At 47.1% G+C, this 27,853-nt stretch overlaps 1 protein-coding gene across 1 annotated transcript in view; it reads left to right on the top strand.

Moving 5' to 3' along the window:
• The first annotated feature begins 3,011 nt into the window (after window positions 1-3,011).
• RMP24 (ribonuclease MRP subunit p24) overlaps window positions 3,012-27,853 on the top strand; it is a 263,095-nt gene continuing 238,253 nt past the window's right edge. Inside the window, exon 1 of the mRNA XM_086965529.1 lies at window positions 3,012-3,214. Coding sequence (XP_086821655.1) covers window positions 3,129-3,214 — 86 coding nt within the window. The 5' untranslated portion in view covers window positions 3,012-3,128. The remainder of the gene's footprint in view (window positions 3,215-27,853) is intronic.

Genomic DNA, 27,853 nt, shown 5'->3' on the forward strand with positions numbered 1-27,853 from the left:
GAAAATGAAACAAGATAAGAAACTAGACAAACAACAACAACGCCCAAAGGATATGCGTAAATAATTATGATGGGCATTCATGGAAACTTGCTACCCCGTGCTGGGGACTGTATTCCTGGGGCCCTGGTGACCGACACCGGGACGGTAAATCCCGATTGGCACACAGTACATTTTGGGGCGAAACGCTCCTTTAATATAGATTTCATCCTCCTTGTATCTCACCCTGCCTGCGTAAGGGTGTCTGAATGCAATATTGTAGTGCAAGGGACCAATCACGGAGGAGTAAAGGGGGAGCCAACCCTTTGCACACTGGAAGTGAAACAATAATAATAATAGATCTGGCTCCTCAGCAAAGCTGTAGTCCAAGTCATTCCAGCCCACAAGGGAATACGAGCCGTGTCTAGTTATAAGGAGCGTGTGCGCACTCTGAGGCCCTCCTGTTGTTACAGCCCGGAAAGGCGTAAGACAAAAATTGCTCCATCTGAACATAAGGCATTAGGAACCTAGGAGCAAACTGGTAACGCGTGCGAAGTGCGTGATCCAAACTGGTATAAATTTAACCTGATTGGGTTACGCCCCCCGGAGCGTCATCGGCTCTAATCCGCACTCAGCCACTAGGTAAGGCCTTTGGCGGGTAAGCGCGAAACTGCGCCATGAATGGGAGTATTCTCTTATAAAACACATGGACGTACTCTGAAGTAACTAGATCTGAACAACATCTTACCTACCTGCATTGAACACAATAATCCTCGGTATATATTAAGATACCTTAACCACTACCTGACAGTCGCGTAGTGGGTACGCTGGGGACCCAGCGCAGTGCATTGCTCTCCTGGGTGCGTATGTATTTTGTGTCCAGCTGGACCAATATGCATAGTGTTAATATGTAAAATGAGAGCACGCTATATCCACTCCCATGGGAGCGTTTTCAGGTTACGGGACCGGTAGGAGTTAACCTTTCGTGTAATGACACATATTCATCTACTAGGCAGTTGGGGCATGAGCGTATAATGCAAAATTGCGCAGGCAATGCAATTTGGCGCACATTGCTAAAACCCAACCGGTCAGGAACATGCCAATTATCTCGCCCGCTGGCGCAAAACAATCCCTGTCGGGAACGCTCGATAGGTATGAGACACTAAAGGAACAGTAGATAACACAGAGTTGCAAGGTCCTTCCTATAACAGGTATACATACTTATGAATATATATGTAACAGAGAGCTGCAAGGCCTTCACTGTAAAACATATAAACACATTGACTACATATAACAGAGGTCTGTCAGGCCTTCATTGTAGAGGTATAATACCCATGGATACCTTCAATAAATAGGATAAGCCATCAAAAGAGTGGAAGTCTAGCTGAGCGCGAGCCACCGTGATTGAATAGCAGGTGTCGACACCAGACGTATACTGCACGTACAGCTCCAGAGGGAGGCAGCGCTAGCCACTATACTGTGTGCTTCCAAAGGAAGTCTGACTAGACTACCGCAGCGAGACCAGACACAAAGAACACCTAGAAAGCATGCTGTGAAAGGCAGCGCGATATTGCAGTAACCCGGGAGGCTCTCCCATATTCCCTGAGGCTGGAAGTCTTAAAACAGCCTTTACGCCCGCCGGAAGCGGGAGAAGGGCTTTTGCGCGTGAGCGGAGAAATTTGGGCACAGCCGCATTGAAGACATTTTAGGCCTGGGGGGAAGGAGCGCTAACACAAACTGAACCCTTATCTACGCGGGTGAATAATTATAAGCCAGGGGGCCGCCCGCATGACGCCTTAGCTCCGCTCTCAGCGAGAGCCTTTTGGAGTTAACTCTCCCGGCAGGGGCTCATTAGCGGGTAATCAGCCTGATGCATCCGATACACTCTGCATCACCGAAATGCTTAAACGCAGCGCGGTGCGTGCGGAAGTGTAAGGACATTAAATTGAAAAGCACAACTTTGCGAATGAAGCTTGAAAACACTAGCGCGTTACACGCGGTTGAATTATTTATGTTAGCAATCAGCGCGAAGCACGTATGCAAACTAAACAGCAGAGTTTAAAACGTAGTGCGATCTACATGCAAGCATAGCAATACAATTGTCACAAATTCATTAATAATACAAGAAGACAATATCATATTACAGTCTGAAGCACTTAACTTTCTGTGTGAGCAGCAAAGAAAGAGGAGGAGACACAGTGTGCAGCAGCTCTTATTGGGGCTATACAGGATGTGATGTATGGCCAAGCATCATGGAAAAATGTAGTTTTATTTGCATACAAAACGTTTTTCATTGGCTGCTGTGAGTAGCAAATATAAGAAAGAGAAGCATAATACGAAGCCCCCAGTCCTGTAATAGAATTACAGCGCAATGTCTGCTGAGGATCTTGTAATGTATCCGACCTGTACCAGGAAAGGGTGTTCAATTGGCCCTGTAATAATAAGTTTCACCGACGAGTAATTATAGGAGTTAAAGTCAAAACCAATAAAAAGTTGGGAAGTGAGCTTGTCTTATTTAATCTAAATATGTCCTTCCTATACGTTGTGACCAAAGTGTCACATAAGGTTGTCAATTGGGCCAACTGGTCTGCCCAACACATTATGGGACTATGGTACGTATGTCCCTTTGACGCTCCTTTGGACCAGGAGGAAGTGCGGGACTTAGATCAAGGCGAAAACGCGTCAGTGGCTTAATACAGCCCAGGAACGTCAAATGGACATAACGTGCCCTGTTGTCAACGTTTGGGTTATAACTGGCACTTCAATCCAGTTGGGAAAAAAAGCAAATAATAAAAAATAGCAGAACGCATTACGCTATTAAGTTAAGTTTCCTGATACAGGAAAAATAAGTGTACTCGGCAGTCTGATGATATTTTCTTTTACACGCCAAGTTCAATCTCATACCCTTTCACCGCCTTGGCTTGGATGTCAGATCTGAGCCTGAGACCGCTGAAAGTAATTGCGCATGTGCCACGAGAGAGGCTGGGCACATTGACAGGCTCCAACATATGTTTCGGAGGCGGGAATCAATTCTCGTGACGCAGAGACGTAGGCTGGCCTAACGTGCGAAGATACGTCGTTGCTAAGGATATTCATCTAATGGGAACACTAGTCTCTCTTACAAGCTGTTGCAAGCTAGAGCGTTTATAAACATGTCTGAAGACGCCCTTCTGCAATTTTTAACACGTGGAGCCCACGTGCTTCGCGTTAGCTGCCCTGGGGAGGCCCGCCACTTACTGTAAGTATCTCCGGACAACAAGATATTCTATTATCGGCCGTATTTTCCTTTTGTTGTAATTCTTGCCCGAAATTGTACAATTTAAAGAATTCGCCGGATGCAGCTGCCGTATGTGAATAGAAGTAGAAAGCGGACAATGCGTAATAGTCTTTTTCTTGTTTTACAGAAAATTTATTTTGCCATTTTTGAATGGGAACATAACATATACAGGTCTTTGCGTCGAAAACTTGACCTCGTATTATGTAATTATTTTTGTTTCCCTGGGATTCCAGTTAAGATTTCCTCAGTCCTATTTGTCGTTGTTTGTGTGAACCCTGGCAACGCTGTTGACATACATCCTAACTCACACGGTTTCCATAGCTGCCAAGGTTTCAGATTGCCATGTGTGACGTTTTCATAATTTCAGTGTAATTATGAGTGACATTTAACAATTCTGTGTGAAATTTTCTCGCAAACAAAATCAAGCAATGAAGATGAAGGAAACATTTAAATATAAGAAATTACATTCTTTTGAGGAACGAGAAACTCTAATATATTAAAACAGTTGTAAAGCAACAGAAATGGAAGGCCACTAACCTAGTAAAAAGTAGTTACTCACAGCTAATCCTACTGAAAAAATACAGCGCAGATCATATAAGTTGACAGCGACTGTAAAAAGCTGTAGTTTTACGTTCCTCTCTGACAAAGAAATGCGTCCGGGCGCTTTGAAAATCCAAGTTTTGTTTAAAATGCAATGCTTTTACAGCTGAGAGCACTTGAATGAGGCCTGCAGACCTTTGCCCCAGACTTCTCAGGCGGGGTGAGGAGAGAGTGGCCCATTAGGCCGAAGCTGGCACCCCGTCAACAAGAAGGTGAGTGATGACTTCTTCCACCTGGGTTTGTTAATAGTCTAGGCTGCCCCAAAGTTGCCCCGAGAGGCCAACAGCCTGCCCTCTGGAAACTGAGCAATGCAGGCGAATGTGTTCCAGTTGGGCTGGCGCGCTGTCACCAGCCCCAGCTTGACCTAAACCCCCCCTGCTTTCCTTTTTGGTCGAGCCAGGCTGCAGTTGCGGAATGTTCCGCTTTCGGAGTACAGTGGGGCTTCCTCGCTTCACTGCCTTCTGGAACCGGGCTCTGCCAGTGAGGGTCGCCTGCAAACCACTCCGGTTCGTGGTTCAATCAGCAGCCTAAAATGTTTCCCGCCAGGTGAGAATGGAACAAACTTCTAATTCAACTGCGGCGGGCGGGCAACTGCAGCATGACTCACCACCTATCACACTGGGCACTTGTCGACACCTCCCACGTGATCAGTGAAATGGCTGTGTGGTGAACCCAATCCTATTGACTGTCTGTTACATTGTCAATAGTAGCAGCTTCCCTCAAGCTCAGGCAGCCCCAAGCCTGTTGGTACTAGCATAAAGCGAGCGCTGCCGCTCAGCACTTTTGCTCTGCAAAAAAAGGTGGGCTAGCAGCCAGCTCTCTGGGCGCTTCACAGCCCACGAGGTGCTACAAATGCGTGACTTTGCATTTCAGTGCGGTGATGCGCATCACCACTCTGAAATGCGGTAGTGTCACTCCTGATGCGTGATACTTTTCACCATGTGGCACACAATGTTGGCTCCTTTTATACAGTCTCCCATTGAGGAACCAATATCACATGGTGGCAGGTGAAACAATCTGAAAACCACTGTAAATAGTGATTTTACAGCTCGTTTGCCGAGGGTCTGAACTGCTGACGTCCATTAAGGGGTGTGAAAACACCCAAGGACATCGGCACCAGCTTATGCAAGCTTTTTAAAAAAAAAATAATTGGGAGGAGGGCGGTTTGGGGCCAGGGTGGCGTTCAAAGGTGCCTTGAATATAGTTCTCGGCACAAGGCCCCACCCCCTTCTCACATAGTAAGATTGTTCTTCAAGTTGGGAAGTAATGTGGCGAGGTCTTCTACGCGGAACTGGCATACCCCAAATCAGGGGTCATAAAGTGGGGATAGGCGATAGGCCGGTTGCCGGTTGCAGGCCAAGCAAATAACTCACACTTCCACTGTATGCTCTTGTCTCAGAATAAGTCTTGTGTGACATTACTCTTCCCCTTTATTTAAACCTTCTGCTGCAACTGGCTCAGGGGGTGAATGATGCCATCACCTATACCAAGTAGAGGCCAGGTGGCCCTCTGCAGTCCTCATACTTTTGTGTTATAATTTTTATTGAAGTTTTGAGAAAATTGCATCATATGTACAATATAGTTAATAATAACTTACAATTTGAATGATACGAATAAATATAAGGAATATATGGAAAAGAAAACAAGATAATGCATATATATTAAATACTACGCACCAATAAATAACACTTTCAACTACAAAGATAAATAGTTAGGTATACCATGGAATAAATATGGTGGGAGAAACATTAAATATTTAAATAATACAAGCAACATATATAAGAGATATAAAAGTCTTAAAGAATCACTCATACGTTAACTCAATAGATATATAATTTAGACATATATAACTACAAATATAGAAAATAGTAACATGACCAATCTTCTCAGCCCTTGAGGAGTAATTCATTTGTAAAATCGAAAATTGTAAAATATATTAAGAAAGGAGTACTGAATAGAATATAGAAAAATAGTTGATTTAAGAACTAACAAAGCATATAAATATAAGTTATATGAAGTGAAATGAGATGTCAATAAGATATAGAAAGCTTAAAAGAAAAGAAGAAAATTAGAAAAGATAGAATAATAAGATAATAGAATAACAAAATAATAATACAACAAAACTATCAGTGAATGCAATAATAGGAAAGCATGAAAAACCAGGGGTGGAAAGAGGGAGGGAGAAAGAAAGAAAATATATTGTCAAATGTCAGATCAAGGGGTATTAGTATCCATTCCCGGAGTGTTATCAATAGCCATTCCACTATTCAGGTTAAAGAAAGGTGACCAAACACGAAGAAATATGTCAGTTTGATTTTGAAGATTATAAATTATTCTCTCATGTGACGCTGTTTGGAACGTAGTTGTCAGCCATTCTTCTTGTGAAGGAGGAGACGGAGATTTCCAATGGCGTAAAATGCATATTTTTGTTGTGGTCATTGCTGTGCGAAAAAGACTCCTTTGAGATTTAGTGAGTTTTGGAGCTAACTGAAGGCCATGAAGGATAATAACAGCAAGAGTGAACGGATGATGTAAAGGCACAGTAGAAGATAAGATTTTTCCCACCTATGCCCAGAAGGGTTGTATCAACGGACAGTCACATATAATGTGTGCTGAGTCACAGTTGGTGTTATCACATCTCCAGCAATTGGCATGGGAAATTAAACCAGCTTTCTTTAATGTTGCAGGAGACCAATGCCAATCATGAAGAATCTTAAATAGGCAACATTTAAGTCGAGCTTCACAGGTTCCTCTATTTGGATTCTCCATTATTGTCTCCCAAGCATCAGTTGTGTTAGAAATTGAAAGTCGTGACTGCCATTTAAATTGTAGTGTCTTCGTTAGAGGTTGAGAAAAAATGTGATGTTAAAATGCTGTATAAACCAGATATCACTCCTTTATGTTTTCCCCAAGTATTTAGGTATGATACTATCTGTGAATTTAACAGCACCGGAGAATGTGAACCTAATTGTTTTTTGAAAATATTGCTTGAGCTGGTCATATTTTAGGGATTGATGCAATGGAAGACCGAATTCCTCTTGTATTTGTGTGAATGTTTTAAAGTCCTCATTATAAAAAATGTGACCTAATGTTTGAATACCTGCTTCCCATAATGGCCATGATAATACCTTCTTATCTGAAAGAGACACGTTAGTGATAGATTCCTTACCTTAGAATATCCCCAGGCGTCAGACTGGATCCGGAAATTTTTGCGTAGCAATACCCCTGCGCGCTGGTAGGCGTCGTCTGCGGCTCCGCGTCCGTCGTCGGCGTCGTGAGCGCCGGGATGACGTCATCGGAGTATATAGACGGCGCCCATGCGCGCTGACGTCAGTTCTTCTTTTTTCCGCGCCAGCTAGCGCAGATCCGGAAGAAGCTCTACCCCCAGTCACTTTTTGACTGAAAACTTTTTTGATCTTTTTGATCCTCTAGTTAGTCGATTCTCGACTATCGGTGCCAGGGATGCCCGGGTTCAAGCCTTGCTCGAAGTGCGGCCGACTCATGTCGGTCACGGACCCCCATCGCCGGTGCCTGAAGTGCTTAGGCCTCGACCACGACGATCGAACCTGCTCCGACTGCCGGGCCCTGACGTCGAAGGCTAGGCGGGAGCGGTCCCGCAAGCGTCTCGAGCTGAGGCAGTCGGCCCCGCGCCGCTCCAGGTCCCGGTCCCGGTCCCACGGGAGGTCGAGGGACAGGTCGCGAGGTCGGAGTCATCGACGTTCCGGGAGTGGACACCGATCGTCTGGTTCCAAGTCCTCAGGTAAGAGGCATGAGAGGTCGGAGCGACACCATCGGTCCTCCGACCCGCCCCGTCGCTCGCTCGATGCGACCGGGGATTCGGGCGACACCGCCCACGCGGCTCCGCGGGAGTCGCAAGCGTCGCCGCCTGCCCCACACCTTCGGGTCCCTGGGCACGGCGCGTCGCAGGAGGAGGTCGAGAGGTACCTCATGGCCATGAGGGCCCTCCCTCCTCAGTCGGTTCCCGTGGCGCCTTCGGGCCGATCGGCTCCGTCTGGAGGTCCTTCCGGGTCGGGCGCTTCGGCCCCGACGCCGCTGGCGACTTCGGTCCCGGCGCCGCGCGACCTCGCTGGATCCGGCTCCGGAACCTCGCCGGTCGACCCTACGACCTCGCCGGCGACGTCTCTTCAGGTGTCGACCCCGGCAGCCGACGTGGTTGCCGACCCCAATGCTTCCTACGGTCCTGCTCAGGTGTCGGAGGGGCGCCGCTGGGCGCCGATTCCGTCGGCCTTCGGAGAGTTCTATCTCCACGAGGAGGCCCTGGCTGTTAATCCTGGTCTCCAGGAGCCGGGTGACGAGGAGCAATGGGAGGGGTCCGAGGACCCTCTGGCACGTGATTGCCAGTCTCATCAGGACTGGACATATGAGCTTGGGGAGGCCAGTGGTATTGACACCTCGCCAGACACTGGATTTACGTCGCCCCCGACTGTGGCTTCGGAGGCGGGTTCTGCTTACAGTGTAGTGTTGACGAAGGCAGCTAAGGCCCTAAACCTTGAGCTCCCCGTCGCGGCCGTGAGGACTAATCTCCTCACTGAGGTACTCAAACAGCAGTCCGGCTCCGCGGAGCCCCTTCTGCCGTTCAATGAGGCCTTGTGTGACGTTCTGCTGGGCACTTGGTCCAAGCCCGCCACAGGCCCCCCTGTGGACAGGAACGTGGCCAGACGCTACCGCCCGGCACCGGGCGACCCTTGCTTTTTGTCCACCCACCCCACCCCCGAGAGTCTGGTCATCCAGGCCTCCAACTCCCAGACCGCATTCCCGTCGGCCCCGCCCGACAGGGAATCCAAGAGATATGAGCAGTTCGGGAAGAAGGTCTTCTCGTCTGTGAGCCTAGGGCTCCGGTCAGTGAACACCAACTGTCTCTTGGGCCGCTACACCCACACTCTGTGGGACACGGTTGCGGAGGTGCTGCCACAATGCCCTGAGGAGGTCAGGGCTAAACTCAGCCAAACCCTTGCGGACGGCCGAGATGCGGCACGCTTTTCCATCCGGTGTGGGCTGGATACCACGGACTCACTGGGCAGGGCGATGGCAACGACGGTGGCGGTTCGACGCCACGCCTGGTTGAGGTCCGCCAATTTCTCGGCCGATGTCCAGGCCACTCTCCTGGACATGCCGTTTGATGGCCGTCGCCTCTTCGGCGACAAGGCAGACCATGCGCTGGAACGTTTTAAGGACTCCAGGGCCACGGCCAAGTCCTTGGGCCTTGCGGCCCCACGCCAGCAATCGGGTGCCTTTCGCTCCTTTCGTGGCCACGGAAGGGGCGCCCCACCACGGACCGTCAGCCACGCGCCGCAGAATGTTCAGCAACGCGGTGGCGGCCGTGGGAACCGCCGTGGCGGTGGTCGGGGCCAGCGGTGAGGCCAGTCCACACCTCCCTCAGCAGCCCCCGCCTCAAAACCTTCCTAGTCCGAGTTTTCAGGCCCATGTGACGCCTGTGGGAGGCAGGGTTCGCCATCACCTCTCCCACTGGCATACAGTCACTTCGGACAGGTGGGTGCTGCAAATTGTCCGAAGGGGTTTCTCCCTCCCCTTCGAGTCTTCCCCTCCATCCATGCCACCTCAATACCACCGTGTGTCGGGGGATCACTTGCAACTTCTGCAAGAGGAGGTTTCGGCCCTCTTGGCCAAGAGGGCCATCGAGCGCGTTCCTGGGCCAGAAGTAGGACGTGGCTGTTATTCCCACTACTTTCTGGTACCCAAGAAGGGCAAAGGGGGCCTACGCCCTATCTTGGATCTGCGGAACGTCAACGGCTTCCTCCGGACGGAGAAGTTCAAGATGCTCACTTTGGCTCAGGTCCTGGCTGCCCTGGACCCAGGAGACTGGATGGTAGCGTTGGACTTGCAGGACGCCTATTTCCACATCCCCGTCCTGCCGGCCCACCGGCGTTACCTGCGGTTCACGGTAGGCCAAGAGCACTTTCAGTTTACCGTGCTCCCCTTCGGCCTTACCAGCGCCCCACGGGTGTTCACGAAGGTGTTGGCGGTGGTCGCAGCCCATCTGCGCAGGCAAGGGGTATCAGTCTTCCCTTACCTCGACGACTGGTTGTTGAAGGCGGGCTCGCCCCAGACAGTCGTCAGCCACCTCCAGACTACGGCCGACCTCCTGCACTTGCTGGGGTTCTCCATCAATGTGCCGAAGTCACACCTGTGTCCCTCTCAGAAGCTCCTCTTCATCGGAGCGGTTCTCGACTCGGCGCAGTTTCGGGTTTACCCACCCGAGCAGCGGGTTCGGGATATTCAGGCTCTGATTCCTGTCTTCGGGCCGTTATCCCGGGTCTCGGTCAGGTTGACGCTGCGGCTTCTGGGACTGATGGCCTCCTGCATCCTTCTGGTGCGTCACGCCAGGTGGCGGATGCGGGCTCTGCAGTGGGACCTGAAGTTTCAGTGGGCCCAGCATCAGGGCAACCTGTCCGATCATGTCCTGATCTCGGAGGGCACTGCGAAGCAACTGCAGTGGTGGCTCACGGACCGCGACTGGGTCAGTGGCAGACCCCTCTCTCTACCCCAGCCGGAGCACGTAGTTGTGACGGACGCGTCCCTCCAGGGCTGGGGAGGCCACATGGGAGAGGCGGAGATCAGAGGCCTCTGGTCTCCGGCGGAGTCCCGGCTCCACATCAACCTTCTGGAGCTGCGGGCGATTCGTCTTGCACTGAAGGCATTCCTCCCCTCTGTCAGGGGGAGCGTGGTGCAAGTGTTCACCGACAACACCACCGCCATGTGGTACTGCAACAAACAGGGCGGTGTGGGGTCGTGGACCCTTTGCCAGGAGGCTCTGCGCCTCTGGCAGTGGCTGGAACATCAGGGCGTGACTCTGGTGGTTCAACACCTGGCAGGTTCTCTGAATGCCAGGGCGGACGAACTCAGCCGCCGGTGCATGATGGATCACGAATGGCGTCTGAACTCGGACGTGGCGCAAGGCCTCTTTCGACAGTGGGGAGAGCCTTGGTTAGATCTATTCGCCACAGAAGAGAACGCGCAATGTCAGCAGTTCTGCGCGTTGGAGTTTCCAAGGCGGCACTCGCTCGGAGACGCTTTTCGTCGCGAGTGGAGCTGCGGCCTGTTGTACGCCTTTCCGCCTATACCACTTCTGCCCAGAGTGCTGAAGAAGATCAGGCGCGACCGGGCCCAAGTTATCCTTGTGGCTCCGGACTGGGCTCGAAGATACTGGTATCCCGAGCTACTCAGCATGTCAGTCGATCCCCCGATTCGTCTGCCTCTTCGGGAGGACCTTCTGTCGCAGCAGCAGGGGACGGTCCTGCACCCGAACCTGTCCAGTCTCCACCTACAAGCTTGGAGATTGAGCGGCGGCAGTTGAGGCCATTTGACTTGCCTCCCGAAGTCTGTGACATCATTCTGGCAGCCAGGCGTCCCTCCACAAAGTCGGTATACGCCTGCCGGTGGAATAGATTTGTGGCATGGTGCGCAGCAAAGGCTGTGGATCCCCTCTCTGCACCCCTTTCGGAAGTGCTGCTCTTTCTTCTTTCCCTTGCCCAGCAGGGCTCTGCTCTGGGCACTCTTAAAGGGTACCTTTCTGCTCTTTCAGCCTTCTTGAGGCTACCAGATCAGCCTTCTTTGTTCAAGTCCCCTATAGTAAGTAGATTTCTGAAGGGCATCACGCACATGTTCCCTCCTGTTCCCTTCGTGATGCCCCAGTGGGACTTGAATCTTGTTCTCACCTATCTGATGTGTGCTCCCTTTGAGCCACTTCATAACTGTCCTCTTCGTCTCCTTACGCTGAAGACGGCCTTCCTGGTTGCCATCACCTCTGCCAGGAGGGTGAGTGAGCTCCAGGCTCTTTCTTCTTCTCCGCCTTTCCTGTCTGTTCATCCTGATAAGGTGGTGTTGCGTACACGACCTTCCTTTCTGCCCAAGGTTGTCACGGCCTTCCACATCGGGCAGTCCATCACCTTGCCCACCTTCTTTCCGCCTCCGCATCCCTCGAAAGAGGAGGAGAGGCTCCACCGTCTGGATCCAAAACGTGCGCTCTCCTACTACCTAGACCGCACTCGCCAATTCCGGGTGGATGACCAACTCTTCGTTGGTTACGTGGGCGCGAAGAAGGGAAAGGCTGTACACAAGAGGACCATCTCCAGGTGGATCATCTTGTGCATCCAAGCATGCTACTCCATGGCGAGGAAGGAGCCCCCGGCTGGATTGCGGGCTCACTCCACTCGGGCCACGGCAACGACAACTGCCCTGGGCCGCGGTGTCCCCCTGCAGGACATCTGTCAGGCAGCCACGTGGGCCTCGCTGCACACGTTCGCAAGACACTACTGCCTGGACAGTCAAGTCCGGAGGGATGGCTTCTTTGGCCGTTCCGTCCTCCAGGACTTTCTGGTGTGATATTGGTTCGCAGACCCACCACCGGGGTTGGTATTGCTGGGGTATCTATTCTAAGGTAAGGAATCTATCACTAACGTGTCTCTTTCAGATGCACAAGTTACTACTTGTGTAACGATATATCTGTAAGAGACATTAGTTAGTGATAGATTCCTTACCGCCCTCCCATCCTCCCCGTTCTGCGAACCGATATTTAGGGTTAAGGTCATCCCCTTTCAGGGCCCTAGTTTCAATGGCACCAGTGTTAGTTCTATCATGGCTCTGCGTATCTGGCGCGGAAAAGCTGTGTTATCAGAACTGACGTCAGCGCGCATGGGCGCCGTCTATATACTCCGATGACGTCATCCCGGCGCTCACGACGCCGACGACGGACGCGGAGCCGCAGACGACGCCTACCAGCGCGCAGGGGTATTGCTACGCAAAAATTTCCGGATCCAGTCTGACGCCTGGGGATATTCTAAGGTAAGGAATCTATCACTAACTAATGTCTCTTACAGATATATCGTTACACAAGTAGTAACTTGTGCATTACTTTTGATGTGATTTTCATCTCACACAGGGAAACAAACACAGAGTAAAACTAAAATCTAAAACTTTGGTCACCGTATGGATACTTTAATGGTATAGTTCTTCTACAATACTTACTGATTATATGAAACTTAATGGAAGCTAGCAGGTATTTTTGGATGTGTGACATAAACACGCATGCCAATATCACACATGCCTTTACAATGCAGTCATGACAATGCATGCCTTTACCAAGCAAGTTTTTACCACAACTATGCTTTTACAACTAAAATGTAAGTGTTTTACAGGTAAATATAAACACTTTGTGTGTGTGTGTGTGTGTGTGTGTGTGTGTGTGTGTATATATATATATATATATTCACTGAAAAAACCATAGGTTATAGACCATATATAGTTAGGAATTTGCATTTACAAAACCTTATTTTACTCACACAAAACCATTGAAATTCCATATATAGTTAGTTGCACTAACTATATATCGCGCACCCGCAATCCACTGCTGATGATGTCACATATTACATCATTCATGACATGGTCAGTGACATCACTGATGACATCACTGATGACATCTCAAATGACATCACTGATGGCATCTCAAATGACATCACTGATGACATCACTGATGACATCTCATTTGACATTACTGATCACATCACTGATGATATCATTCATGTGATAATACGATGAACCTCTTCAGACTCTAATATAACCTTAGATACAATCAGTGTAAACAGACACTCACAGACTGTCACTCATCCATGGAGTTACTCACACACCTAGTCAGTCATGCAAAGAATCAATCACACCTCCATTTCCTCAACTATACAGTACAAACTTTACTTATTCAAACATATACTAACACATATTTACTCTCTTATACAATCCCTGATAAAAGTTCACAATGATCCATACAGCCACTCACACATTCACTGGCTCTTATGCACAGTTATTTATATATGTCAACTCTCACATGTACTGTGTTTTACATATGTACTTACTTTGACATGTAGCACTGAGATATCCATTCACTCACCAATACACTCATGCACACAGTCAACCGCCCATACAGCTGTTTCCACATGCACTTTTGAAACCATACATCTAGTGAATCAACTGCTCACACATCTATGCACAGAGTCATACACCTCCCAGCCACCCACACACACACTCAGTCTCCCATACAAATACTTGGGCAACCAATCAATAACCCATATAGTTACTCATATAGCTACTTATCAACACATGCAACAGTTTACAGAACAACAGACATAATGATGCACAAATTAAGACAGTTTAGTCACTAACCTATGCACTCAGTGAGACACATTTAATCACTCACTCATACAGTCAGTCATGCACCTACTAAATCCTTCATCCAGACACTTATACATCCACTCATTCTTCAATATGTAAGACATATTTTAACTTTACAGAAACATACAGTCACTGGATGTTGTCATCAGTGATGTCATCAGTGATGTCATTTGAGATGTCATCAGTGATGTCATCAGTGATGTCACTGACCATGTCATGAATGATGTAATATGTGACATCATCAGCAGTGGATTGCGGGTGCGCGATATATAGTTAGTGCAACTAACTATATATGGAATTTCAATGGTTTTGTGTGAGTAAAATAAGGTTTTGTAAATGCAAATTCCTAACTATATATGGTCTATAACCTATGGTTTTTTCAGTGAATTTTCAAGGTTTTGTAAATGCTAATTCCTAACTATATATGGTCTATAACCTATGGTTTTTTCAGTGAATTTTCAAGGTTTTGTAAATGCTAATTCCTAACTATATATGGTCTATAGCCTATGGTTTTTTCAGTGAATATATATATATATACATACATATATAAACATATATCATCTGTATATCTATATAAATACAAACATAAATGCATGCATACATATACTTATATGCATACAGATGCATGTTATTTACATGAAAGTTGAAAAAACACTAATAAAAGCAAAGCTAAAAAGCCACCTCATTACAAACAGAATGGCTTTAACTTAAACGAGGGCGAGATCTATTGCATTTTCAATGCTTGTTTACTTTGGTTCCATCAAGAAGGCATTCAGATGTGTCACACATTTGCCATAAATTCTGAATGTTAGCACTCTAGTTGCACATTAGATCACTGTAGTAAAGCTACTGCTCACCAGGGACGTCTGCTGCTGGTATTCAAAGTGCATGTTTCAGTCTGCATGTCAGAATTTTTTTAATGAAATAGAAGAGGATTTGAGAAGTCACTCAAAATGATCCCTAATTTTTCTTTCTGAAGCACTAATCATACTTTCTATGGCAAAATTAACCCCCTCATGTTGTTCCTTTTTAAATTGAGTGTTTTCAGACTTACCACTTCATTCCAATCAAGATGGCTTCTGGTGTGCCATACTTTTGTCATAAGTAAGACTGTTAGCGCTCTAGTTGTTCTTTAGAACACTCTGGGACATTCTGTCATTGGGCTATACTTGGGGTACATCTGGGTGATATTTGGGCTACATTTAGGCTCTTTTGTCTCTGGTGGCCATCTTGGGAGACTGTATGTCAGAATTTTTTAATGAAATTGAAGAGGGTTTGAGAAGTCACTCAAAATGTGCCCTAATTTTTCTTTCTGCAGCACTAATCATAATTCATATGGCAAAATATACCCCCTCATTTTGTTCCTTTTTAAATTAAATGTTTTAAGAGTTACCACTTTATTCCAATCAAGATGGCTTCAGGTGTGCCATACCTTTGTAATAAGTAGGACTGTTAGCGCTCTAGTTGTTCTTTAGAACACTCTGGGACATTCTGTCATTGGGCTATACTTGGGCTACATCTGGGTGATATTTGGGCTACATTTGGGCTCTTTTGTCTCTGGTGGCCATTTTGGGAGACTGCATGTCAGAATTTTTTAATGAAATAGAAGAGGATTTGAAAAGTCACTCAAAATGTGCCCTAATTTTTCTTTCTGCAGCACTAATAATACCTTCTATTGCATAATATACCCCCTCATTTTGTTCCTTTTTAAATTAAATGTTTTAAGAGTTACCACTTTATTCCCATCACGATGGCTTCAGGTGTGCTATACCTTTGTAATAAGTAGGACTGTTAGCGCTCTAGTTGTTCTTTAGAACACTCTGGGACATTCTGTCATTGGGCTATACTTGGGCTACATCTGGGTGATATTTGGGCTACATTTGGGCTCTTTTGTGTCTGGTGGCCATTTTGGGAGACTGCATGTCAGAATGTTTTAATGAAATAGAAAAGGATTTGAGAAGTCACTCAAAATGTGCCCTAATTTTTCTTTCTGCAGCACTAATCATACTTTCTATGGCAAAATATACCCCCTCATGTTGTTTCTTTTTAAATTAAATGTTTTAAGAGTTACCACTTTATTCCAATCAAGATGGCTTCAGGTGTGCCATACCTTTGTAATAAGTAGGACTGTTAGCGCTCTAGTTGTTCTGTAGAACACTCTAGGAGGCTGCAGTAGAACACAAAGGAATCAACTGACAGTCTCTGTCCTTGTTGGATGTACATGTTTTACTGAGAATGTCAGACTTCATTTTCACATGACTGAGAAAGATAATGTGAATTTACAGAAAATATGCTTTCAGTTTAGCTTATAGATCCCCTTCCAAACCACTGTGGGAAAATCATGAGATATTAGTTTTCTTTCAAACAATATTCATGATATCACAGCAGAAGGTTTTTTCACATGGTAAAATCACCTTAGAACCCACCACAATTCCTAAAACGAGTATGGTACCATCAACAAATGATTTATAATGTAACTAAAGTCCTAAAACCCTCTATTAACTACAATGCTTTTTAATGAGGTGCTATCATGTATATTGGTCCCAAGATGGCTGCCAACACTTCTTGGATGAAGTGCTGACAGCCAATCAGATCAGATGTGTGGTTAGGCTCCGCCCAGATATATATCTTTTTTTGAACCTAAATTACTCAAAATCCACTTGAGCACATATATTGAGACCTAGCAAAGGCACATCGGGCTAACAGTCCCTACAATTTTGCCAAGTTTCGTGCAAATCCATTCAGCCGTTCGAGCTAAAAGTGAGGCCAACCGCCCTATGGAAATTAACATGGGAAAAACGCGTTTTGGGACCCCCTTTTTTTCTCGGCCCCTCCTTGATGAAACCCCCCCAAATTGTCAGGGGCTGCTCAGAAACAAAATGTTCCATTTTCCTGAAAATTTCAGCCAATTCCGTCCACAAACGCCAAAGTTATTAGACATAGAATTTTCAAAAATCCCATAGAGAAAAAATCCTAACTATATATACCTACTGGCGACCGCCAGTAGGTAATATATATATATATATATATATATATATATATATATATATTTATTTATTTATTTTTCTCGGAAAAAAACATAAGTTTCAAGGTTGTTATAGTTAGTTGGACATTTCACTCGTACAAAACCATAGACATTCGAACTAACTATAACTCGCGCCCCCGAAGTGCACTGCTGATGACGTCACATATGACATCATTCATGACATGGTCAGTGACACCGCTGATGACATCTCAAATGACATCACTGATGACATCACTGAGGACATCATCCTCATGAAAATCTGATGCACCTCATTACACCCTAATATAATCCTTGATACACCCACTCTAAAATGCAGACTATCATTTTCGAAACCATCGATACACCAATACCAGTTAGTACCTATCAACTCACTAATTCCTAGCTCTACACGAATCTGAATGCAATAACAGCATTAAACGAAACCGACCAGGGTGGAATGAAGGATGAACACAGAAAAATTTGAAATCCGATGGGCTCATTGGATAGAACAGAAAGTAACATGACTAACACTCACTGAATAGTCTGTAAATAATGTCTGCAAACAAAGAAATGCACTCCCCCCTTCCCCTCTTCCCTGTTGTCAAAGACTAAGAACTAAAGAAAAGTGTATACTGGTGACTATAATGTATGGTAACTACATTAACCAGCATGCATACAATAGACAACATGGGAAGTCACATGACCTGGTGTTTAAAAGGAGGACTTAGAAACTAGCTCAACATCCCGTGAGCAAGCTTTGTAAGAAGCGAAACGCGTTGGGTACTGGTTACTGATTAAAACCGCTATCACTGAAAATAGACGAGAGAGTGCGTTTTCATTGCCCTCTGAGGGTAGTTTTCAGCTATATATATATATATATATATATATATATATAGATAATTTATTTATTTTTCTCGGAAAAAAACATAAGTTTCAAGGTTGTTATAGTTAGTTGGACATTTCACTCGTACAAAACCATAGAAATTCGAACTAACTATAACTCGCGCCCCCGAAGTGCACTGCTGATGACGTTACATATTACATCATTCATGACATGGTCAGTGACACCACTGATGACATCTCAAATGACATCACTGATGACATCACTGAGGACATCATCCTCATGAAAATCTGATGCACCTCATTACACCCTAATATAATCCTTGATACACCCACTTTAAAATGCAGACTATCATTTTCGAAACCATCGATACACCAATACCAATTAGTACATATCAACTCACTAATTCCTAGCTCTACACACACATCCAGTCATTCACCCATACAGTCACTCATACATGCATTATCATATGCACTCACATATCTATACAGACACTCACACACCACCTCTCATTCATAGTTACTCGCACACCTAGTCAATCATGGAAATAATCAATCACACTCCCATTTACTCACCTGTACAGTTATACACACACCACCTCAGTCATTTAAATATGTACTAACACATACTTACACTCTAATACAATAACTAATATAAGCACACACTGATCCATACAGCCACTCTCACATATAGTCATTTATACACTCCAACACTCGCATATACTGCCTTTCACATATGCAGTTACTCACACATGTACCACTGAGGCATCCATTCACTCACCAACACACCCATACACACACTCACCCATCCATACAACTCTTCACAGATGCACTCTTGAACGTATACACCCAGTGAATCATCCACTCCCACATATATGGACAGTGTTACACACAACCCCACCCACCCACCCAGACACTCAGGCACCCATAGAGATACTCAAACAACTAATCCATAACCCATATAGAGCCTCATTTAGGTACTCACCAACCCATGGAACCGCTTACAGACCAACTGACAAACTAAACTGTGTGAATGTCTGTATTAATCACTAACACATGCATTCAGTAAGACACAATTAATCACTCACTTATTCAGTCACCCACCTACTAAATCATCCATCCTGACACTTATACACCCGTTCATTCTTCAATACACCTTAGCATTTGTATTTTTTATTTATTTATATAAAACATATCTAAACTTTACAGAAACACAGTCACTGGATGATGTCATCAGTGATGCCATTTGAGATGTCATCAGTGATGTCACTGACCATGTCATGAATGATGTAATTTGTGACATCATCAGCAGTGCATTGCGGGGGCGCGAGTTATAGTTAGCTCAACTAACTATAACAGCTGAATTTCTATGGTTTTGTACAAGTGAAATGTCCAACTATCTATAATGACCCTGAAACCTATTGTGTTTTCAGTGGATTTCAAAGGTTTTTTAAATGCTAATTTCTAATTATAACGTCCCTGAAACCTATGGTTTTTTCAGTGAATATACTCTTATTTACAAAGCTATGCAAACAACAGGACGGGCCAGATATAGAAGTAACACTAAAGGCTTTAGTCCCACTTTTATGTCTGGCCTGTATTTTTTACTTCTCAAAATGTGGTCATCCTAAACAACAGTGATAATGCACCTCCCTCTGCGAGCATAGGTGGCAGAACACAATGCTCTGAAAGCAGTTGTGAAGGGAGCACAATACTATGAAAGCAAAGGCGACAGGCTTAATCACTCTAGTAGTAAAGGTGAAGAGCGCGCTAGAAACAAAAATAATAATGGCACACCTCACTCTGCATGTGTGTCAGACATAGGGTGTCCCCTGTATCCTCTGTTGGGGAAGATACATATATATTGCCCAATGTGCTTTCCCGTGGAACTTTTAACAACCTCTAAAGGGGGGAAGATATCATAGCCACCAATTACTTACAGCTACTGTAGTAATGTTTTGAACAACAATGGACAAAAATACAGTTATTTGATCGTTAAGATATTATGGCCCCACTACAAATAAGGTCTATTCAGAGCTAGGTGCACTTCAATATTTACTCTCAAAGACACTATAAATCGGTTGAAAATGTAAATTTTGAACTGACAGTAATGAAATGAGATTGTACAACAATTGAATGTTTGCTAGCACAAATGGTAATATGTCTAATATAGTTACAAAAAATTATTCATATTTTTTCATTGAACATTTCCTTTTGGTGTCTATTATTTTACATACCGCTATAGCAACAAATTGTAGAATGTAATTATTGTTGAAAAATATTAAGACAGTTACTACAGTGAATTAGTGTCTTATGAAAGCTTCACCCAATTAGGGATTGGTAATCTTCCTCCAAGAGAGTATGTTCAGCACTGAATACACCTCACTTTGTAAGCACAGATAGCAGGGCGCAGGCCTCAGAAATCTATGGTGAAATGGGCACAGTACTGTGGAAACAAAGTTGAAAGGGCACTGTGATCTAAAATTCACCCTCACACCCCCACCCCCTTACTCTCACACCCCCTCACTGTCACACCCTCTCACTCTCACACACCCTCAAACCCCTCACACACCCTCTCACCCTCACACACCTTCTCACCCTCACACACCCTCTAACCCCCTCACATCCCCTCACTGTCACACCCCCTCACTCTCACACACCCTCACACACCCTCACCCTCCCTCTCAGCCTCAACCACCCTCACCCTCACACACCCTCACACCCCCTCACATCCCCTCACCCTCCTCACCCTCCTCACCCTCACATCCCCTCACCCTCACACCCCCTCACCCTCACTCACCCTCTCACCCACCCTCACACACCCTCACACCCCCTCACCCTCACCCCCCCTCACCCCCCCTCACTCCCTCACCCTCACACACCCTCACCCGCACACCCCCCTCACCCTCACACACACCCTCACCCCCCTCACCCTCACACCCCCCCTCACACTCACCCTCACACACACCCTCACCCTCACACACACCCTCACCCTCACACACCCCCTCACCCTCAGACCCCCTCACCCTCAGACCCCCTCACACACACGCTCACACCCCCTCACTCTCACACACCCTCACACCCCCTCACACACACGCTCACACCCCCTCACTCTCACACACCCTCACCCTCACCCACCCTCTCACCCTCACACACCCTCACCCTCACACACCCTCACCCTCACACACCCTCTCACCCTCACACCCCCTCACATCCCCTCACCCTCCTCACCCTCACATCCCCTCACTCACCCTCTCACCCACCCTCACACACCCTTTCACCCTCACACACTCACACCCCCCTTACCCTCACTCACCCTCACCCTCACACACCCCCTCACCCTCACACACCCCCTCACCCTCACACACACCCGCACACCCCTCACCCTCGCACACCCCTCACCCTCACATACACCCTCACACACACCCTCACCCTCAGACCCCCTCACTCTCACACCCCTCATCCTCACACACCCTCACCCTCATACACCCTTACTCACAACCACACACCCTCACACCCTCTCACCCTCACACACCCTCACCCTTACACACCCTCACACACCTCACACCCCCTCCCCCTCACAACCCCTCACACCCCCTCACCCACCCTCACACCCTTTCACCCTCACACCCCCTCACCCTCACACACCCCCTCACACCCCCTCACACACCCTCACCCCCCCTCACCCTCATACCCCCTCACCCTCATACCCCCTCACCCTCACACCCCCTCACTCTCACACCCCCTCATCCTCACACCCCTCACCCTCACCCTCATACACCCTCTCACCCTCACACACCCTCTCACCCACCCTCTCACCCTCACCCACCCTCTCACCCTCACACACCCTCTCACCCTCACACACCCTCTCACCCTCACACACCCTCACTCCGTCACCCTCACCCCCTCACACCCCCTCACACCCCTCACCCTCAACACCCCACACCCCCCCTCACACCCCCTCACCCCCCCTCACGCCCCCTCACCCTCATACCCCCTCACACCCCTCACCCTCATACCCCCTCACACCCCTCAGCCTCACACCCTTACACCCCCCTCAACCTCCCACCCCTCACCCTCACACACTCTCACCCCCCTCACCTTCACAACCCTCTCACCCCGCTCACCCTCACACCTTCACCCTCACACACCCCCACCCTCAAACCCCCTCACAACCCCTCACCCTCACATCCCCTCACATCCCCTCACCCACCCTCACTCACACACCCCTCACCCTCACCCACCCTCTCACCCACCCTCTCACCCTCACACACCCGCTCACACCCTTTCACCCTCTCACCCACCCTCACCCTCTCACACACCCTCACACACCCTCACCCCTCACCCCACACCCCACCCCTCACACCCCCACCCCCTTACCCTCACACCCCCTCACTGTCATACACCCTCACCCACCACCTCACCCACCCTCTCACCCTCACACACCCTCACACACACCCTCACCCCCTCACACCCCCACCCCCTTTCCCTCACACACACCCTTACCCTCACACCCCCTTACCCTCACACCCCCTTACCCTCACACCCCCTCACTGTCACACACCCTCACACACCCTCTCACCCTCACACACCCTCTCACCCTCACACACCCTCACACCCCCTCACACACCCTCACACACCCTCTCACCCCCTCACCCACCCTCTCCCCCACTGTCACACACCCTCATACACCCACACCCCCTCACCCACCCTCACCCACCCTCACCCACCCTCACCCACCCTCACACACCCTCACACACCCTCACCCACCCTCTCACCCTCACACACCCTTTCACCCTCACACACCCACACACCCTCACACTCACACCCCCTCACACACCCCTCACCCTCATTTTGTCACCCTCAACACCCCACACCCTCCCCCCCTCACAACCCCACACCCTCCCACCCCCTCCCACCCCCTCACCCTCAACACCCCACACCCTCCCCCTCACACACCCTAACACCCCCTCACACACCCTAACACCCCCTCACACACCCTAACACCCCCTCACACCCCCTCACCCTCACACCATCACACCCCTTCACCCTCATACCCCCTCACCCTCACACCCCCTCACCATCACACCCTCACACCCCCTCAACCTCCCACCCCCTCACCCTATTTTGTGAGGGGTTTTTGTAAGCAGTTTTTAATGCAGCTAGTTTTAATGCCCCCCCCATGTTTTTCCACAGTAGTGCCACATGAACATATTCCTGCTTTTATCATGCCATGTGTCACTCACTTACGGTCATAAATCCAACTGCCTGAAGCTAGAGTCATTTCAAGACTACAATACTCTTGCAGGAAGGGCAGAACCAACTGCTGTTTTAGACCGTTTCATGGTGGTAAAAGGGCAGAAAAAGAAACCGCATTGTTTCACCTCCCACGAAGGCTGCTCCCTCAGCACTACTGTAGATAGACAACAAGCATTCAGCTCCACATAATTCAACATAGTGCCACACAATTCCACAGCACATTTCAGCGCCACACAATTCCACACCACACAACATGATTACAGTACACATCCACTTGACACCACATAACTCAACTCCACCTGAGTACACGCTACAACATAAATACACCTCACATAAATTCACTCTTTGCCACATAACAACATTCCACATAAATACATTCCACACAGCTAGCCTTGCTGATGAAGGGTGACAAACCCTGCAACCGGTCCCAGGATGCTTGTTTCCAGTCCAGGGAGGACCTGGCTTGGCAGTTAGGTCTGGACTGTTCCCATGAGGCACAGGGTCAAGACTGATTGGCATATGGCTGGGTCCAAACTGGGGTGGCGTAGTGGGCAAAAGAACGATGGATTTAACCCAGATCTCTTGACTTGGGGAGAATGTTTGAATCATTCAGCATTCCGTCCATCATTTGTTGCAGTTACACTTTTTGCCCTAAGTGGGATGGGTATTCCCAGACGTGGGTCCCTTGCTCACTGTGCCACTGGATTCAAGCTAGCCTGGCTGATGAAGGGTGACATACCCTGAATCCGGTCCCAGGATGCTTGTTGTCGGTCCAGGGAAGACCTGGCTTGGCAGTTTGGGCTGGACTGTTCCCATGAGGCACAGGGTCAAGACTGATTTGCATATGGCTGGGAACTGGGGTGGCATAGTGGGCAAAAGAACAATGGATTTAACCCAGATCTCTTAACTGGGGAAGAATGTTTGAATCATTCAGCATTCCGTCCATCATTTGTTGCAGTTACACATAATTCCACTCAACATAATTTCACTCAACACCCCACTGTTCCATGCCACACTATTCAACTCCACACAAATCCATTTCACGCCACATAATTCAACACCAAACCACATTATTCCACTCTACATCACAATTCCATTACATACCAAATATATCCAATTTACAACACATAATTCAACATCATACCATAAAATTTAATTGCACACCACATAATTAAACTCCACTACTTAACACTCCACACTACAAAATACCATTCCACATAATTACACTCCATAGCACACAATCCCACTCCACATAATTCCAGTGCACTCAATACCACATAATTACTATCCACATAATTCTACAGCACACCATGCCACATAATTCCATTCTACAAATCCACTCCACACCACACAATTACACAACTAACTAACCCAATGCAACCCACATAATTCCACTACACACCACATACATATATTCCATAACGCATAGATAAAAGACATTGCCATTTACAATGTCAATAGCTCCAACTCAAATGAATGTGAGACCAATTGCATTTCCAAAAGTTGTATGTAAATTAGTTTAGTGCTAGGAGACACCCTTGGTGAAGGCCTCTATTGGTGCACTTCTTACTCAACAATTGAATACCTGCGCCTTGTTTGATCCTAACCTAAGTATTTGTTTATAGGGCAGTAACTGCAGGCAGAAGACGTCGGGGAATCCCTCACTTGTTCATTGTTTGATGCAGTAGACCTCTGTTTATGCCATTCAAGGCCATTTTGTAATCAATAAAGAGGCATGTTGTTCGTATGAGCATTCCTTCAGCCTGAAACTCGTATTGTGACTTTTTTTGTGGCTTTGTGGCCACGTTAATCTGGCATCTGTGCAGCGAATAGGGCCCTCCCTCTGTTACATACGCTACAGAACATGTTCTATGACCCATGGCATTATAATCGATAAAGGGCTACTGTCCATGTTTCAGGTTGATCACGTTTAGGGTGGTGACAGGTGCAGTGTTTTGTGACTTATTAGTCTTGACCAGTCCCACTTGGATACATTTGGGCTTTAGTGTGACCTCTCCAACCTTTGCGCTGACATTCAATGTGTGTTTGTGTGGTGGAAATATAGCATATATGTTGTAATAAAACTATGTGTATGGTGAGAGTGTGAACACTGGGACCAGTGGGATGCATTGTGACGGGTATGTGGTTTAGTAAGACCAAATTTGGAAGGTAGTTACAACCTCTACAGATAATAGTAGTATGTTGACTTCTTTCCTGTTGCCAGAGCATGGTGACAGAGACACGGAAGTAAGGGAAGATGGCGACTGGGCTTCTTGCTAGCAAAGGCTGCTGGTTAATTCTTCCTGAGCACTGCCGTTTGCTAGATAATATGGGCGAGTAAGCAGTTTCTGTTGCTAACGGTCTAGAAGTTTCTCCGGAAGACGTGCCATCTTTGTCTTTCCCTGATTACTGCTTCAGGAAGGCTAAAGAAGCCAGGGTGCAGAGATGTTATATTACACTGTGTCCTTTTTTGGGTACCCATGCTTGAAGAGCCATCTCATTGCACAAAGGGTGTGTCTGAGCTACAGGCTGAAAAATTACATTTGAAAAGGAATCACCCCAAACAGGCTCCAAATCTTCAAAGTGTGGATCCAGATTCCATTCCTGGAAAATGAGTATAAAAGTGGGACCAAAACAACCCTACTTTGTTACATGGGAGTGCACTGAAAAACAATTGGAGTACTGCTGTGTAATCAGACCTGATTTCTGTACGAGAGCCAGTCTCCTAGAGTTGAGGGAACATCACCTGACTGTATTGTGCTGGAGAAGCTGAGGATCTCTCTAGAGCCTTGAAGCCATCTTCGTGCTCAGAGAGGCACTTAGTGTGCCAGCCCTGCAGGAGGAGAGACTGTTTGCGGAGGAGAATCCCATCGTGTGGAACACCTAGAAGTAGCAGACTGTCTTCAGAGAGGCAATCCATTGTCAACCTGAGCCCTGGACTCACAACGCAGATCCTTTAGTGAGCTAATTGTCATAACGTCATTGTGTTGTCCAGCTTTCCTACTGCATGCCCTGACCGACTGGTATTGCTGCTTTCTCCTTGCTGTGCTCACTTATGAGGTACCACCTGCAACGTCCAGGAGGTCACAACTCACAACTGCTAAAGACATTCACATGATTGCTCTGGCCTAGAGGACGCCACCGCTGAAGATGAACACCCGCCAAGCAGGCTTGTCATGCCATTCAACTTGAGTGGCTAAGGGAGGAGTGAGACCCCCATTCATTGTATCTTCTCACTAGTGCTAACACGGAGTGTGTGAAGGTGTTCACTGCATCAGCAAGCACCACCATTCCACAATGCCAGTAAGCAGGTAACCTGGGGATGAACTCAAATAAACTAGGAGACTGTGTCCAATATGCACATAGGAGCATCCTACTTCTGTAACATTAACCTTTGCATGTATGAAACTGGCCTGTGAACAGCTCGTTGGGTAAATCTATGGTAATCTGCACCTGTTCCTAATCAGTGTCTGAACCGTACCTTTGCCTAAGTTACCATTGACATTGGAAACTTCCTGGGGGGGGCACTAGAGAGGGTGTAACCTTTCACTAGAACTGGTAGGTGAGGTTGCAGCCCTCTAACGTAATCATCCCTTGACTGTGCAGTGTTTCATTTTGGTGTAATATTAAATATCTTTATTTGTAACTAAAGACAAGCAATGAGCTGAACAATACACCATTGTGTGTGTCTAACTGCTAAGTTTTGAGCTCTTGCCTCACACGCTACCTCCCCGAGAAACCTTTGTCTTCTTGCCTTTGCTAAAGTGAGAGATGTGTGCTCAAGGCTGTACTTGCACCAGTTTGCAAACTTAATAGGACAGACCCCAGGACACCATTGACAGATGGCTGCAGCAACATTGCTTGTGCCTCATTGGCCCCCTTGAATGGGGCCAGACACATAATCTACCTTGATTTCTATCTAACTCCTTATTAGTGAGGCGTGAAAGAGTCATGAAATGATCTAAGTTAGAGATCTCCTGGTGAAAACCAATTTAATGTTGGGATCACTTACTTTTCCCTAGCTCAATCTTCAAGTTAAGACAGTAGTTTGCTAGCATTTAAATTAGTTTTGTAATGTATTAGGGAAATTACCCGGTAGTTCCCTGGATCAATTTGGGACCCGTTCTTATAGATTGGGTGTAATATTGCACACCTCCAATTATTGGTGATTTACTGGTCAGGCCTGCAGGTGTAAATTGTTTCTGGCTGTGCTTTCTTAACCAAGCTTTCAGTGCCCCGATCTTCCTTCTTCAGATGTGCTTTACTCTCATTCCACCTATTTACAATTGATCAAACTTTTAATACTCTGGCTCTTGAGCCTCCATGCCTTGTTTTGATTTGTTGTACAAAACCTCATGTAACAGCCTCTTAGTTTGCATTTCCATCTGTGCATTTTTCTGCTTCACACCCACCCATTATACTGGAGTAGATCTCCTATTGTTTGTTATATGCTTTTAAATGAGTGGTCGGAATGGGTTGAACCTTCTAATTGATCTGTTTTCAAAATCATCCATTGTCTTCACCAATAGATTATCATTCTTTAAGTGGAAGGAGAAAGTATGATAGCATTGCGGTCAACTTTGCGGTGCTTTATTTTGCATGATGATAGAATTATGCTTATCATGATTATTTTGACACTGGCATTTGGAAAGGTGCTTTTGGACTCACTTCAAGATGTTCGAAGTACAGTCTAC

The sequence above is a fragment of the Lissotriton vulgaris genome, chromosome 4_1 (assembly GCF_964263255.1).
Source record: "Lissotriton vulgaris chromosome 4_1, aLisVul1.2, whole genome shotgun sequence".
In the NCBI taxonomy this organism is placed as follows: Eukaryota; Metazoa; Chordata; class Amphibia; order Caudata; family Salamandridae; genus Lissotriton; species Lissotriton vulgaris.